At 45.1% G+C, this 15411-nt stretch overlaps 1 protein-coding gene across 4 annotated transcripts in view; it reads left to right on the top strand.

The window, feature by feature from the left end:
* Positions 1–12265, top strand: part of SLC13A3 (solute carrier family 13 member 3) — a 35159-nt gene extending 22894 nt beyond the window's left edge. For 3 of the 4 annotated variants that reach the window (XM_075768290.1, XM_075768291.1, XM_075768288.1), the window contains 8 exons: positions 1464–1589; positions 3953–4048; positions 5842–5946; positions 7008–7105; positions 8924–9036; positions 9390–9551; positions 9904–10041; positions 10643–12265. In XM_075768290.1, coding sequence (XP_075624405.1) covers positions 1464–1589; positions 3953–4048; positions 5842–5946; positions 7008–7105; positions 8924–9036; positions 9390–9551; positions 9904–10041; positions 10643–10828 — 1024 coding nt within the window. In that variant the 3' untranslated portion in view covers positions 10829–12265. The remainder of the gene's footprint in view (positions 1–1463; positions 1590–3952; positions 4049–5841; positions 5947–7007; positions 7106–8923; positions 9037–9389; positions 9552–9903; positions 10042–10642) is intronic. The other variant, XM_075768289.1, reaches the window with a different exon arrangement.
* Positions 12266–15411: the final 3146 nt, after the last annotated feature.

Below are 15411 nucleotides of genomic sequence, written 5' to 3'. Positions count from 1 at the left end.
CTGGAAAACAGAGAGGTGTTCACCATCCCTGTAGGAAATTCATAAATTCATATTGGCTTATAGAATGGTTTGGGTTGGAAGGGACCTCAAAGATCATCTAGTTCCAACCCCCCTGCCATGGGCAGGGACACCCTCCACTAGCCCAGGTTGCCCAAAGCCCCACTCAACCTGGCCTTGAACACTGCCAGGGATGGGGCATCCACAGCTTCTCTGGGCAACCTGTTCCAGTGCCTCACCACCCTCACAGAGAATAATATTTTCCTAATATCTAATCTAAATCGACCCTCCTTCAGTGTAAAGCCATTGGCCCTTGTCCTGTCACTCCCTGTGTTTGTCACCAGTCCTTCTCCAGCTTTGCTGTAGCCCCTTCAGGTACTGGAAGGTGCTATAAGGTCTCCCTGGAGCCTTCTCTTCTCCAGGCTGAACCCCAACTCTCTCATCCTGTCCTCATAGCAGAGGTGCTCCAGCCCTCTGAGCATCTCCGTGGCCTCCTCTGGACTCACTCCAACAGCTCCACGTCTTTCTTGTCCTGGGGGCCCCAGAGCTGGAGGCAGCACTGCAGGGGGGTCTCATGGAAGCGGAGTAGAGGAGCAGGATCCCCTCCCTTGACCTGCTGGTCACACTTCTAAATATCAGCACGCATTCCCTTCTGTGCTGAGAACTGGTTTGGAAAAACGAGAGCATTTTGGGAAACTTTGTGAGCAGATGAAAGCAGAGAGTGATTGCATCGGCCTTAGCTGTAATAAGCAGGTTTCCAGCGTACCCAGCTGTCAGCCGAACCAGTGCATATCTGCTTCACCTTACCAATGCTCTTAATCCCATTGAATTTAATGGGACTTGACTACACGCTTACAATTAATCTGGTAACTGTTTTGATGAAACAGGCTGCGTAGTGTTTTGTGAGTAATTATATCTACTGCTGCGTGGTAGAAAGGAAAATAAGGAACCTACTACTTCTGACCTGTTTTCTTAGTCATAAAAGATGCCTCCTGTGTGCTTAGGAACAGAGATTTGTACTATCCTAAGTCCCCACAGGTATTTTTTTGCTGGCCTCTACAGGTAGTACGTTCAGGCTCTCCTAGGCACGTACAGCATCCTTATGAGGTTCCTGTTCAGACTCTCCAGCAGTTATTGTAGCAGGGTTTAATCCTGGGTGTTCAGGAGTAGCATTGTTTGAAAGCATCAGCCATCTGGAGATTTTCAGATCTTCCTGTGGAGGCTTGCACGGCTGGGCTGGGGGAGCTCTGGGGACACAGTGGCCTGGGGGGGGGTTTGTCCCTGCACAACACTCCCCAGATCTCCTAGTTCCCAGATAACTGCTAATGCACACAGAGAAATAGTTTTTAAATGCACACTGGCAAGTTTGTGGGATATTTTGCTGCTGATTTCAGATGTTTGTTTACCCTTAAATTGAAGGGTTGTTTTCTCTTCTTGCATTAACTCGATTTTTCCCATTTGCTTAGTTATTTTCCAGAATGTGATGTGGTGAACTTTGGTTCTTGGTTTATGTTTGCATTTCCTTTAATGCTGATTTTTCTTCTCCTGGGATGGCTATGGATCTCCATTCTGTATGGAGGAATTAACCTGAGGTACGTTTATATTCACTACACATATATGTTGTCTGGTTATACCAGCGTTGTAAAATGCCTGTTCATCACGATTCTTATAATAAATCTACTGATATCACCCAGGATAATCTTATGGATTGTGGGGGGGTTTCATAACTAACTTCAGGATGCTCATGCTATAACAAGTATTTTTAAGAAGCTAATATACAACAGGAGAGTTTTAAAGATATCTCATAGCTACAGATACTTTATCTAACTGAAATACATATCTGTACAGAATATGTAGTAGATATTCATTCATTTACGCATACAATTTTTAAAGGTTGTTTTACTGCCTGACCTGGTCCTGTGGAGGTCAGTGACATATTTTTATTGACAGAAGGGAAAGCAGAATCAAACTTTGAATACCAGCATGAAATCTTGGTTGCCCTGGAATTAATAGCAAAAATCTACAACACAAAAAAACCCAGGATTTGTTCCTGGGGCAGAAACTTGGGTTCAGAACAGATTACTTCACAACAGGACTTAATTTTACAACAACATGTTAATCTGTAACTGAGAATAACATGCTTTTCTGGTAAATCTTTGCTGGATACATGCAACCCCTAGTGTACACTACTTAAAATGATTGCAGCATTGCCATGCTGGTTCATTTGGAGTCTTTTTTCTGCCTACACACTCTCGTATGTCATAGTAACAAACGCAGTCTTGCTTCCTCCAGGGACCATACAGAATTTCTAATATTTCAAAAAAGTCTTTAATTGTTATTTTGAGTTGCAAATGCAAATAGAGGAGGAGAGGGGAAAGAGAACAGGTGTCCAAATATTTACATTGTCTCAGAGACAGGAAAAAAATCAATGGGAAAGTTTCAGTCCAGAAAATGCCAAACGACGGTCCTTAAAATGCTCGTGGGGCTTCACGGGGGGCTGTGTGTGCTGCTGTGGGGTGCTCCGCCGGCTCGCAGCCACTTAGACCTGCGCTGCTCTGCATCGCGTGCTCCTGTGACACGGAGCCTGAACCCCCGTGTCCTACAGTGAGGGTTGGGGCACGGCCCTGGCGGATCAGGTGAGGGAAGAGGTAGCTGTGCTGGCCAAACCCCCTGGTGAAATGCAAAATTGCTCTTGTGCTTGGAGAACGTGATGCTTTTTGTTTTGTTTGGCTTTTCTCTGTCAGCACAAAGCTCGGCTTTATTGGGATAGCTGGGCCAGCGCAGATACCAGTATTCCCCAGTGGCGAGGTGCCTCGGAAGAGACATTGCAAAGCTGCACAAGTACAGCCGAGGTTCTGCAGGAGTTTGCTGGGCTGCTTTGACTGTAACGACTCAGGGATAGTGGCTGGACTTTCTATGTGGGCAAGTCCTTGGTGTCTCCAGCACAGTACAGATGGACATGGCTCCAATAGCAGGTTGGCTTTGCTCGAATCTCAAAGACATTAAAAGGCTTAGATATAAGCTGGCTGAGCTGAGATGATGCTGCCGTCAATAGCATCCCACCTAAAAAATAAGAAATGGAAGGACCAAGTATATCTCTTTGAGGTTCAGGAGTTTCTGAATGATCAACTATTCATCCATGATCAACATAGAAGATCCAGCCATGATATCCTTTGCAAGAGTGAATGAATTAAGGAAGCACAGGCACCATGGGGCCAGATAGATGCATCTGATGCAGAAAGTTGGGGGTTTTCGGTTTAATCAACATCACAGGCGGGGTTAGAAACCGGGTTCAGTGGCATAGGATGTGATGGGAGATGAGGTGTGAGACATGAAAATATCATTTTTATGCACATACTACAAAGAATCAAACAGTATGTGCGGTCAGCACGGCCGAACTAAGAGGCTTAGCCAGGAGCACATTAACATTCCCAGCCAGTTAGAAATTCCTCACATTTTTGTTGATCCTCAGCAGCATCCTGGGATCACCCAGGAAATCGCAAGTGACTTGAGAAGTGAAGGGACAGATTTATTTTCCGTGTCACCCTCTTCCTAGTTATTCTGCCCAAGTAGGTATCCGCTAGAGATGAGGAAATTCTGCAGTCTTGGGACTTTCTTTTGGCAATTGCAGCCCATGCTGGAGGAAACAGTTCAGAATATAAATGAGAGGAAACTTCCTAACCTCTGCAGGGTCTCCTTTGTATGAATGTAGAGAGAAAGGCTATATAAAATAGGGTGTTATCGCCTGTATCTGCACCAGAGACCTTCCTCATCAGTCTTCGTGATCTGAAGATAATGCAAACTGAGCCACCAGCAATGTGCAGCTCTTTGAAACTTGCAGAGCAGGTGCTGAAGTGCATCGTGTGTGCAGCATATGCTGCAGTAGTAAATGCAGCATTTGCTTTGTGTCAGTTGTGTTAGAGGCATGTAAAGGTATAACTGTGTTTCTTGGCAGGGGCTGGAGAACAAAAAAGTCAAATATAAGAGAGGATGCAGAAGCCCGAGCCAGACAAGTGATAAAGGAGGACTATCAGAAACTGGGTCCAACAAAGTGAGTCATGAAGTCGGGACTGAAATGAAAAATAAATCAAGTGGGTTGGAAATGTCCTGTCTTAGGAGTGGAGAACTGGGGGAAATGGAATTTTTTACAAGAAAATGAAATAGATGTTTCCACTCAGAGTGTTTGTAACCTGCTGAAGTGTGCTTTTTGCATGCTCCAGTCTCTCCACCTTCGCTAGCAGGAATAATTGCAAATAGCAGCTCGTACTCAAATCTGCTCAAGACCAAAATTTGTATTATAGAATGAATTCATCCTGGGTTGTTTAATTACTGTTCGTAATTTTTCTACTCCAGGGACAAAAACAATTCTGTGTGTGTTAGGTACTAACCAACGCAGGCTGAATTTTGAAGGTTTGTGCATACCTGCTGTGTGAAGCAGGAAGCATTTGCTGAGAAGGCTGATGAATCATATGATAGATATGAATCATATGGATTGTGGATATACTTTAAGAAGGCTTAAGAGCTGCTCAAAGAAAGTATATAGAAAGAAGTCAGATCCATGTCATGGAATACGCTATTTTTTTCTGAATAACTCCTTCAACTGTATTAGGTGAAGAAAGAACAAGACTTTTTTAGCTTCTTATTGTAGTTTCTCAAAGGTCTTGTCTTCTGGAAAAAGCTTGGTGCAAATTGCAATGATGGGGATCATATTTTGGAGAAAGGAGCCTACAGAAAGAAACATGAGTTTTAGACTTAGGAGAAATGCTAAAAAAAGAGGAAGCAGGAAAAGTTGATTGTCTCCAAGAATCAAACCCCAGGTATGTCCAACCAGCCACTGCTATTCTTGGCAACCAAGGCTCGTGAAGCTTTTTGAAACTATAGGTCTTAACCTTAAGTGGTCTGTGTTTCTTCATCTGTAAAATAATATTTTCATACAGCAATGCTGTGAAGATTCAACAATGTTTGTGTCATGCTATCGACATTGTAATTATTGCTGTTGTGTGGAAAATGGAGTGGTTCTTCAAAGACAATTGTCTGTGCCTGTGCTGTAAATGAAAGAAATTGGTTTATTTGTTCCATTCAGTACATTATCGAGCAGCCTGCAAAATGTCTCTGAAAGAATCAAAGTCCTACTTTGAGGTCTAGGAGTGAGAAAGTCCATTAAGCTGTGCTCTACCAATTTGATTAGCAACCCCATAACTTAAAATCAGTGCAAGTGGCCTCTTCCCAATGGTTTAAATGCCCTTCCTTGTGCTGAAAGAGATTTTAAACGGTGTTTTGAGGCATCGTCTTGGTTAAATCTTGACTCCACTAGAGTCAAGCCTGATACTTAGCGAATGATATTGCCATTTCCCCTACTGTGTGTCATGTGTCTAAGGGATACTGTTTAGGTTTTGACCTTGAAGTTTGTTCCTGCTGTCTCATATATGATTTAAATCTCAGACATCCTTTGACATTGCCTGAACTGGAGGGAAGCCATCCCCAGCTGACTGTGCCTTCGGGACATCCCAGAGGGCAGTGGTGAGAGCCATGACCATGAGAAGCTGCTTGGCCCTTCCTCTCTGCCACAGCCAGAGGGTCAACCTTGCATGCGCGCGTTGTGACATCTGGTCTGGGCATTCCTGATGCCCGTCTTGTGTCTCCTTAGAGTCTTCCAATGAGAGATAATTGCAGACAAAGATCAATATTTGCAAATAGATTTACAACCTATTCCAATGTTTCACTGTAGTTATTTTTAGAAAACTAGCCTAACTTCTCACTCAAGCTGCTGCAGCCTGAGCTCAATACCTGTCCTAGCTTCCCTTTAGCACATCAGCATTTTAACTGCATTTCTTTTCATTTTAGGTTTGCGGAACAGGCAATTTTCTTCTTATTCTGCATGTTTGCGATCATGCTTTTCTCCAGGGATCCCAAATTCATTCCAGGTTGGGCAAGCTTGTTTGCACCAGGGTAAGATTTTATTTTCATTCCACGGTCACATTTTTCAAAAGCATTTCTCAGTCGTTGAGATTCCTGGGTTTCTGAGTGATTGCTTAACACTATTACTCAGCTTTCCTGGAATGAATTAAACTAAGCTTCACGTAGCAGAGCCAGCTTTATTGTTTCTGTCTCCTGGAGGAGGTACATGAAGCCCGGTGGGAAGTTGGCATATGTCTACCTGACGCCATGCCTAGGTTTTTAATGTTGGGAATGCTGTTTATCGGTACATTCACAGTGAAACGTTGAATTCCGTATGCAATCCACTGATCTCACTGGGGGTCTGGAGACTGAAGAGAGGTGGGAGGAGCTAGAGTCTGTCTCCCTTGTGACATCCATACCTTGGGAAGACGAACGAATATAGGACTTGGGAATGCTAAAGCTCAGAGCAAGTGTTGTTATTTCTTAACAGAAGAGACCTTCATAGTTTGGGGGATTTTTTTGTGGGTTTTTTTTGTTTGTTTATTTGGGGGTTTTGTTGTTTTTGGGGGGTTTTTTTGTTTGTTTGTTTGTTTTTTAAATAAACCCCTAGGTTAATAAATGATTCCTTAATACAACAAAGTAGTTATGGACTTTTTCCTCCTCAGTTAATAGCTCCTTACAATCAAACACATGCTTAAGCTCTTTACTGGATGGAGCCTGCCTTTCACCTTAGGTCTGAGCATTTTGCAAAGAGCTCATATAAATAAGATGGTCTGGGCTCTGCTTCCCTTCCTCGCTGCAATGAGCTGAGGAAACTTGTCCTCATAACCCCTCATGGACCGACCATGACTCCGCAATCAGAACAGCCAGAGCATCAGTGTGGTGGGGATTAGATCTTGGGTTTTACATTTGTAGGGCAGCTTTTCTAGGAGGTTCACAGCCCACTGTAGAAATGTAGCTCGACAGGGAATTAAAAAGAAAAGAACTGAACAACGAGCATTATTCAAACCTGATGGAAACTTGTAATCTTCTTTGGTAAATCCTTGTTCTCATAAAGTTTGTAATTCTACAGGCTTGTGCTTCTGACAAGTGTTTCTGCTGCTTTTGGACAGGTTTATCTCAGATGCGGTTACAGGAATCACCATTGTGATTATACTGTTCTTCTTCCCTTCGCAAAAACCTTCCTTCAGGTGGTGGTTTGACTTGAAAGGTGAGTAGGAGACCCTTCCAGGCAGGGACTCTGCCCTTGCCTGTGCTCTGGCAGGGCAGGCACAGAGCAAGAGCCAGGACTATCCCCCCTTGGACCTGCACCAGCCCACGGCAGCTGTGCTGGCCGTCTGGAGCGGTGTGGTTTGATCATAAAGATGATTTCTTTTCTGTAGCACCAGAAGAGGTTTAGCAGTCACTGCCCTGCTGCAGATTGCAGGAATGACTCCGTTGCTCATGTAGCTGTCAGAGATGATGCCACAGTGGGTTGAAGCAAACTGAAATCGGTGTTGACTTACCATATCAGACCTGATTGTGAAACAGAGGTTTGGTTGCTGGCTTCCAAACAGCTCCTGTCCCTCAGCAGGGAGCATGAACCTCTGAGAGGGCAGAGCTGGGCGAGTCGTCCATACTCAAAAATAGGGACCCTTCCTCAGTTCCCGAATGATTTAGAATTTAAACTCCTAAAGCCCAAACTCTCCAGGAGGTTTTGGTACCAGGAGTCTTTTGAGATCTTGGGTCTGTCCTCTTAAGTAGAAATGTGATACAAATTTTAATTCATAAGCCACTTGGAATAAGAGATGGTCTTAATGTGGAGATGCAGCTGATGACAGCCCTTCATGGATGGTGCAGCACCACCTGGGGTCTGTGGGAACAAAATACCGGCTGCTCTGAGTCGTGCACATTTGTTGTGCTGTCCATAAACAGAAAGATGTTATCCTCTGGATAAAATATGTGTGCCCTTGTTCAACAGAAAATTAAAGTACCATTAGTGCATTCTTCCATATGCCAGAGCTCATTTCATCATGTATTAAGAGATGGCCTTTAGGGAATGTTAAAGAAAAATTCTACCAGATGTGAGTTACCCTAGGTTTGCTTTATTGCAGCACTGGATGCACGAGGGAAATAGCTCCACCAAACGTGCATGCCAGGTGATCACCAACATACAGGTTATATAGAATCAAAATATACATATTCATTATTTTTCCGAGAAAAGGCAGTCCTATGATAATCATTTCTTGGAATCCATTTCCATATTCTCCTCCCCATCACGCATGCTCAGTGATTTGAGTTGGTGGTCCTCAGGGGTCTCTGGTGGTCGTCAGTGGTCTCACACCCATGTTCGCTGGGTGACCCTCTTCTTGCAGGCATGCGCAGTATCCTTGCTGTGGATACACCTGTCCCTTACAACTTACTTCATAAGATTAATATTCCCAGGCCTATTGTCCGGTTGGGTAGGGACTGTACAAGGAACATAGCAGCATTGTACATTGCCATGGTCAGTTAGCTGTTACCTTGATTACAAACCCCTTTCCCACGATTATAGGCTTTAAAACAGTTCTAGGCCTTAAGCAGCTTTCTAGTTAATATAAGTTTTCTTATAGCTAAGCTTCTATATTTTTACAGGGAGATGAGCTCTTTGCTATAAAACTCGCCAGCTGTTGAATGGCAAGTGGAAAATTAATAACATCTTCATAATTCAAATGGTAGAATTTTTCCTCCTTCCATGACTCCCATTTGTTGAGGACAATGTTTATGTCTGTCACAGAGAGAAAAATAACCTGATATTGAATGTTCCCTCAAGAAAGCCTCGAAGAAAACTTTAAGTGCTAGAATTTCTTTTCCTTTTTTTAAGATCTGATATCAAGTTAAATGATCTTTTAATTGTCTAGCTTAAGAGATGCCATATGTATATTTTAACCATCAGCAACTCATGGTTAGTGAGCTTCAGCACTGATGTCAGGCTCATGATATCATTCTGTCAGATGATGACTGACGTGCTCCTCTTTGGGTGGGTGTTTGGGTTTTTCTCTTCATCTAGCACCAAACACTGAGACGCAGCCCTTGCTGACTTGGAGGAAGGCCCAAGAGACGGTGCCCTGGAACATCATCTTGCTGCTTGGAGGAGGTTTTGCCATGGCAAAGGGCTGTGAGGTGAGGCCCTCTCCAGATGCCACATTGCAGTCACTCTGCCCAACAGACTTGAATTTTATCAGGGTGTCACTTGGGGTTCTCATTTGGCTCTGGGAAGTTTGCATCTGCGGGGTGACAACACTTGAAGGACATGTTTCTCAACTCCAAGTGACAACAATGAAAACTAAGGAGGTTAAGAGATCTTGCAACTCCTTTCAAACTGCTTGCTGTTAAATACCCTGAGGACACTGCACATAGGTGCTTGTGTGGGTCGGTGAAGGACGTATGTAATTTGCAGTTCTAGGAGAGGATCAGTTCACCTGCAGGGACGCAGGAGCTCCGCTCTCCAGCTTGTTTGCTCTCCCCTTCTGCAGGAGTCCGGTTTGTCTGTCTGGATAGGAGGCCGTCTGCATCCCTTGGAGGGCGTACCACCGCCCGTGGCCGTCATCCTCATCACCATTGTCATTGCCTTATTCACGGAGTTTGCCAGCAACACAGCCACAATTATCATCTTTCTGCCTGTCTTGGCAGAGCTGGTAAGGTAGTCCCATGGCAACACCAGCTGCTTCTCTGCTCTCCTCCTCGTTCTGCCCCTTGGATGGGCAGGTTTGTGTTGTGTCTGTGCTGGCACAGGTGCCGTATGGTTCTCCTGCTCCTGGGCTTCAGGCACTTTGAAATCCTGGGGAGCGACAACACAGGTGCCTGTAGCATAACATGGACACTGGAGGCTAATAATCCTTCAGATGTTGTTGGCGAGATATGTGCTTGTTTGTCATGAAGTGTGGGATACAGCTCTGCACGGTGCACTTGCTATTTGCATTCTTTGATATATCTGCCTGTGATTCCTAATCCTCAAGGTAAAATTTCTGTTCCTTTCTGTTTTTCAAGGCCATTCGTCTGAAAGTAAATCCCCTCTATTTAATGATACCAGGCACTATAGGATGCTCCTACGCATTCATGCTGCCAGTCTCAACACCTCCTAACTCAATTGCATTTTCTTCTGGACACTTGATGGTCAAGGATATGGTAAGTTCTTTTAGATACAGAAAATGCTGAAAACAATCAGCCTGAGTGTTTAAAAAATGAATTTTCCAGATTGTTACTAGTTCAGTATGTAGTAATGTGAAAAGACAGAAGTCTGATACCGTTCTCAGCAGTGTTTGAAGGCACAGGGATATGGAAGGAGCCTGTATGACATCTGGCCCTGTGAAACTTGGAGCCACCGTGGCTCCAAATGGTGACAAAGCTGATCTTGAATGTGCTCAGCATCTCCCAGACACTGCTCCTGTTCCTGCTAGTGTCAGCAGCTCGACTTTCGTAGGTTTCTGAATGCAGGAAAAGTTCCCCAGCTCAGTGAAATAAAGCTTATAAGTAAAATTAGGCTCGGTCCCAGTTCCTCCTTGCATTCCTGAGGCTAAACAGATGTTAATGTTTTTGGTGGATCAAAGCTTGGTAAGCATCTGCAGAATGGCCTTTGTGGCTCAAGAAAGCCTGCTTAAGATGTTGCTAAAATTAACGGCAATTAACCCTTCCATTTTTATAATGTTTATATTCAAATAGCTTCATGCTTCACATGCTGTAGATGTCCAGTCTAAACTCAACAGTTGTCTTTGTATTTCTTTTGTAGGCAAAAACTGGGTTGCTCATGAATCTTATGGGAGTTCTGCTTCTTAGCTTGGCCATGAACACATGGGCCAAGAGCATCTTCCAGCTGGGGACCTTCCCTGCATGGGCCAACATTCATGCAGAAAATGCCACCTCACTCTTGACAGCTGTAGAAAATGTCACTTTAAGTGCGCTAAATAAAATATGAACAAAGCCACCTCTGGGGAAGGACTCACTCACTTAGGACTTGGGCACCAGAATCGTCAGAGTATGCACAGGAGGAAAGCCATGTGGCTGCTCACACCGTATGGGACCCTCTGGTTTAATTTTATTTTTTAGAAATACTGGTCAGTGTCACAACATCCATTTGTTATTTTCTCTGAAGATCTTTCCCCACCTTCCGCAGGTACCAATCAGACTCTCCCAGAGTCCATCTGTTGTAGGTGGTTGTTAACTGGGCAGCCCTGTAAGCATCGAGCATCTTTGTGTAGATGCCTCTCCCTCCATGAAATCTAGCGAGCTTTGCTGCTCTAGCTTCTGATACCCTACCTTGTCTTGGAGAGCAGCCCTGGGAACAGGGTGGAGGCAACTGGATTATTTATGTGCAACCCAATGTGAGTGAGTGTATCAGAATCTGACCGGGGGGGAAGGCGGCGTTGCTGGGTGCTTCTAGCAGGATGTGAAGGATGGGGTCTCATTGCCATCTCATGAGTAATTCTCTCATGGAAGATGAAGACTATTTCTTCAGGTTTGTGTGTGAAGGGATGATTCAGGAGATGTGTTGATAGGACTCGGTGCATTACTTCAAGCTTTGGAAACAGGAAGGCAACAGTTTGTTTCCAAACATGTTCAGTGTTTTGAAAACCTGGGACAGTAATAGCTGCCTGGTTCTTTGCACTGAGTACACAGATGGGGGTTTGGGACCAAATTAATTTCTGACGTAACTTTGGACATCGGTGGTGTTTCACCGTTGGTGAATGTGGCCAGTCTTAGGTTTATGAGATTGACTCATTCATGAGCGACCCGCTGAGTCATAGGACAGTGGACAATTTGCATTGGAATATTATTGACATTTCTGAAAAATAGGCTTTGATTCTTAACATCTTTTTAGATCAGATTGCTTGGGTACTTTCAATGAAAGCATTGCAAATTGACTGTGATTTTAATCACCATTTTTTCTGATTTGATTTTTTTTTTTAATTTTCTGTAAGAATCTAAAATATTTAATTTAAAAGATCAGCCGTTGAAATGAATGGATTGAAAGATGAAGGATATGATTCTTGGTTTAGGGAAGGTGATTGACTGGATCCCTGAGCAGGGACAGATTTCTCTGATGATGTAAACTGGTGGAGCTGGCAAGGCAGACTGGCCTGGTGTAGGGATCCGGCGCATCCCCCCTGCTCCTGTGCTGCTGATAAACCCTGGGGCCGGGTGGGAGAGCTGGCAGGGCGATGCTCACCAGCCACAACTGCTGCCGGGAGCACCCTAGGGTCGCATGGTAGGTGGGGGGCTCGTGGGGGTTGAACCAAAACCGCCAAAACCAATTGAATGTGGAACTTTGATCGGTCAAGTTCAAAAAAATCCTTAAGTTCAACAAAATCCTTAATGATTGTGAAAAATGTACAATAAAGCACATTTGTTAGCATGTCACATCGTCCTGTTTGCTCTGTAGATTGAGAGGAGAAAAGCAAAGCCCAAGCCTCCCCCTGCCCTAGCTTCACCCCCTGATTTGGGCAGTGGTTCCCCAGGAGGAGCAGGAGGGCAGTGAGGTTTCCCTCTCTGTCTGAGCCAAAACGGAGCCCTGTTAAGTAGAGGACTAACAAGACCGGGAAGGTTCCTAGCCCAGTGTCTCAGGGCTGCTGTGCTAAAGAGGTGCAGCCCCGGCAGCTGCCTTTGCTGGGGATGCTCCGTATCCCTGTTCCGCTTCCGCGGGGCAGCTCTGTGCCGACTGTGCATGGGTGCTCCTCGTCATGCCTTAGCGAAGAAGGGCTGGATGGCGAAGGGAAGCGAAGAAGGGGTGAATAGCGAAAGGAAAATTGCTCCCTGCAGTTCCCTTTCCCAGCCAGCTGTCCCGTGAACAGCACGGCATCGCTGTCGCGGGGGCCAGGGAACGGGCTGTACCCTGCGTGGCCAGGTGCCGCAGGACGGAGCCCTGCTGTCCTGCTGCCTTGCTGCGGCTAGAGCTGCTGCAGGGGATCAGAGTCGGTCACTGGAACAGAGCTGCCTCTGTCCCTGCAGCCTGGAGGACAGGCAGCGAGGGTCTTTGGGTTGCCTAATTTCAAGGCTCAAAGGGCAACATCCAGCTCCGTTGCAGATGTAGGGGTCGCGGGTTTACTTACAGTCTCAGCTCTGGCTTGGTGCATCCTGGTTGAATCTAGGAGGACAGTTTTACTTGGGCATGAAAGCAGAACCGAGACCACAAAGTTTGTGTAGAAGTCTCCAAAAATCACTGCCAGCGTCCCGGCATGTCTGTGGCACTGTCTGTCTGGAGATCAGAAAGTATTTCACAAATGCAGCCGGTGAAGGCAGGTTTATTATCTCTGTGCTGACATGGGGAACTGAGGGGACCAGTGACTTACCCAAGGTCACACAACAGGGCCTTGGCAGACCTGGGAAAGGTGTGAGGAACACCTGGATCCTAAACTTCTACCTTAGTCAAAGACCTGGCTCTGCCAGCTCTATCAGCAGCCTCTGCATTTCCCAGGGCTCCCCAGAGGATCTGGTTTAAGGTGTGTGGACAACAGCATTACCTAATTCTGCTTTTTCATATCCAGGCATCTGTGAGAGTAGGACTAGTCTGGAATGCTTGATTTTTAATTTTTTTTTTTTTAATGGGAATTTTAAGATTCAGTATTTCTGGAGTTCAAGGGTGAACTGGACTGCATGAATAATTTCTGATTCCATTTGTTGCAGCTAGTACTAAAATTTGCCAAAAGCAGCTTTTAATGGTAAGTCAACCCCATTATTCTTGAAGGGTCTGTGATGTGAGTAGAGATAAGAAAATTCCCAGGAAAGGGCATTTCAAGTACTATACTAACCTTCTACTACTTTGACTGTGTTATTTTAAAGGAACTTTGCCCGCCTATGCACCGTTTCTCAAGGAATGTAAAAACCCAACAACCATCACAAAAGCCATTCACATTAGCAGCCTGCTTGTGAATTTTAATTAACAGGAAATGCCACTCACGCATTGAAATGCAACGTCCAGAATATCTCTGCTTTACTCCTTTGATGTTCCCCATCCAATCCCGGACCAACATCCACATGTTCTCCTGAGACACTTGGAGGAAAATCATTCTGGTTTATTTACAGTAGGAAAGTATTTTGTAGTATCTTTTATCCCAGAAGCATTCAAGTTGCGTTTACAAACGGTTCACACAGAAAAGCTGCTATATGGGTCTTTACAGCAGTGAGCGATTCCAGCGCTGTGCTCAGCCGATTTGCACCCAGCAGCGATGCTGGAAGTTCGGGAGAGAGAGGGAAAGATTCCTGAAACAAATGAAAGCCTGGTATGATGGGGGAAATTCAGCTGTTGCAGGTTAGATAGCCTTGGTTCCCTTATCACATTTATCCCTCATCAGTCACTGAAAGGATATTGCTGGGATTTTTCCATATTGCCATAGTAGAAACCTAAGAAGACATGACCTGGCTCTGTATCACCGTAAGTTGTTCATCTGCATGTGATTTTACCAAGCAAAGAATTACCACTAATGGGCTAATCTTTCCCACACCCTCAATTTCTTGAATTGGCAGAATAACGTGATCAACAGGTGCTGATGATATTGCCATGGAGAAGTATCTTCAGCCTTAAATTGTCTTATTTTTAGCCCTCTATTCATCTTCTTTACCTATTCATTTTCTTAAGCTGTATAGTTCATGTACCCTGCGCTCTACCTGTGATACAGCTGCTCCTTTATGTTGCACCCCCTGCCACCATCGTCACCACCGCGGAGTTACCCCGTCACTACAGGGGTCTTGCCAAGAGGCTCTTGTCCGGAATGCCCAGGGACCCGCTCTGTGAGCACTGCGGGCTGCAAACAGAAAGGGATTTACAATCTGTGTCCTGGTGGGTACAAGCTCAGTCACCATCCCTAATCGGAGCAAAGGCAGGCTATGCTTTCTGGCTGCGTCACAAACGAAACCCTCTGTTACAGCAAGCTAGTTCCAGGCATGTGGGTCTCTTCTTTGTCTCCTACTGCAGTGCTGAAAAGTCCAAATCAGGGATGTTAGAAAATTTTAGAGCTTTAGCTGTACAGAGGCTGGAGTTTTTCAAGAAAGCAAAGCCCCTTTATACCACCTGGGAGCCGGGCCACAAAATCCCAGTGACACGGGGTGGGAAAAGGCACCTTGGGAGCATCCTGAGAGGACGTAGCGTATGCATCCCCATCACCGGCTCGCCAGCCTCCTGTTTCTCCTTCTCCAGTTTTCCTTAAAACTCTCCCACCCACAGACTAGTTTATGAGCTGAAGTGAAGTCAGACCTTGAGGTACTTTAGCAGGATGTGACCGCAAGATGTCACAGTTGCGTCGCTGAGATGCGTGGTCAGGTCATGTCCTGCTCCCTAGCCTTTGGCCATGGTTCTTCGTGTACGTCTATAAACACACACACTTTTATTTATTTTTTAGCAAAGCAAGCTTGTTCATTGTGTCCTAGGGAAAGTTAGGCATTGATGGTTCTAGCTCATTTATGGGTTATCAGTTCGGGGTATAAGATATCCCAGATTTAGCTTCTCTTTATGCCACAGCCCTCCTACCCCACATAGTCCAGCCTGCGGAGATCAATTCTGAGTTG

The sequence above is a fragment of the Balearica regulorum genome, chromosome 16 (assembly GCF_011004875.1).
Source record: "Balearica regulorum gibbericeps isolate bBalReg1 chromosome 16, bBalReg1.pri, whole genome shotgun sequence".
Taxonomy (NCBI): domain Eukaryota; kingdom Metazoa; phylum Chordata; class Aves; order Gruiformes; family Gruidae; genus Balearica; species Balearica regulorum.
The sequence above is the reverse complement of the archived record's forward strand: the minus strand, read 5'-3'. Positions and strand labels throughout refer to the sequence as shown.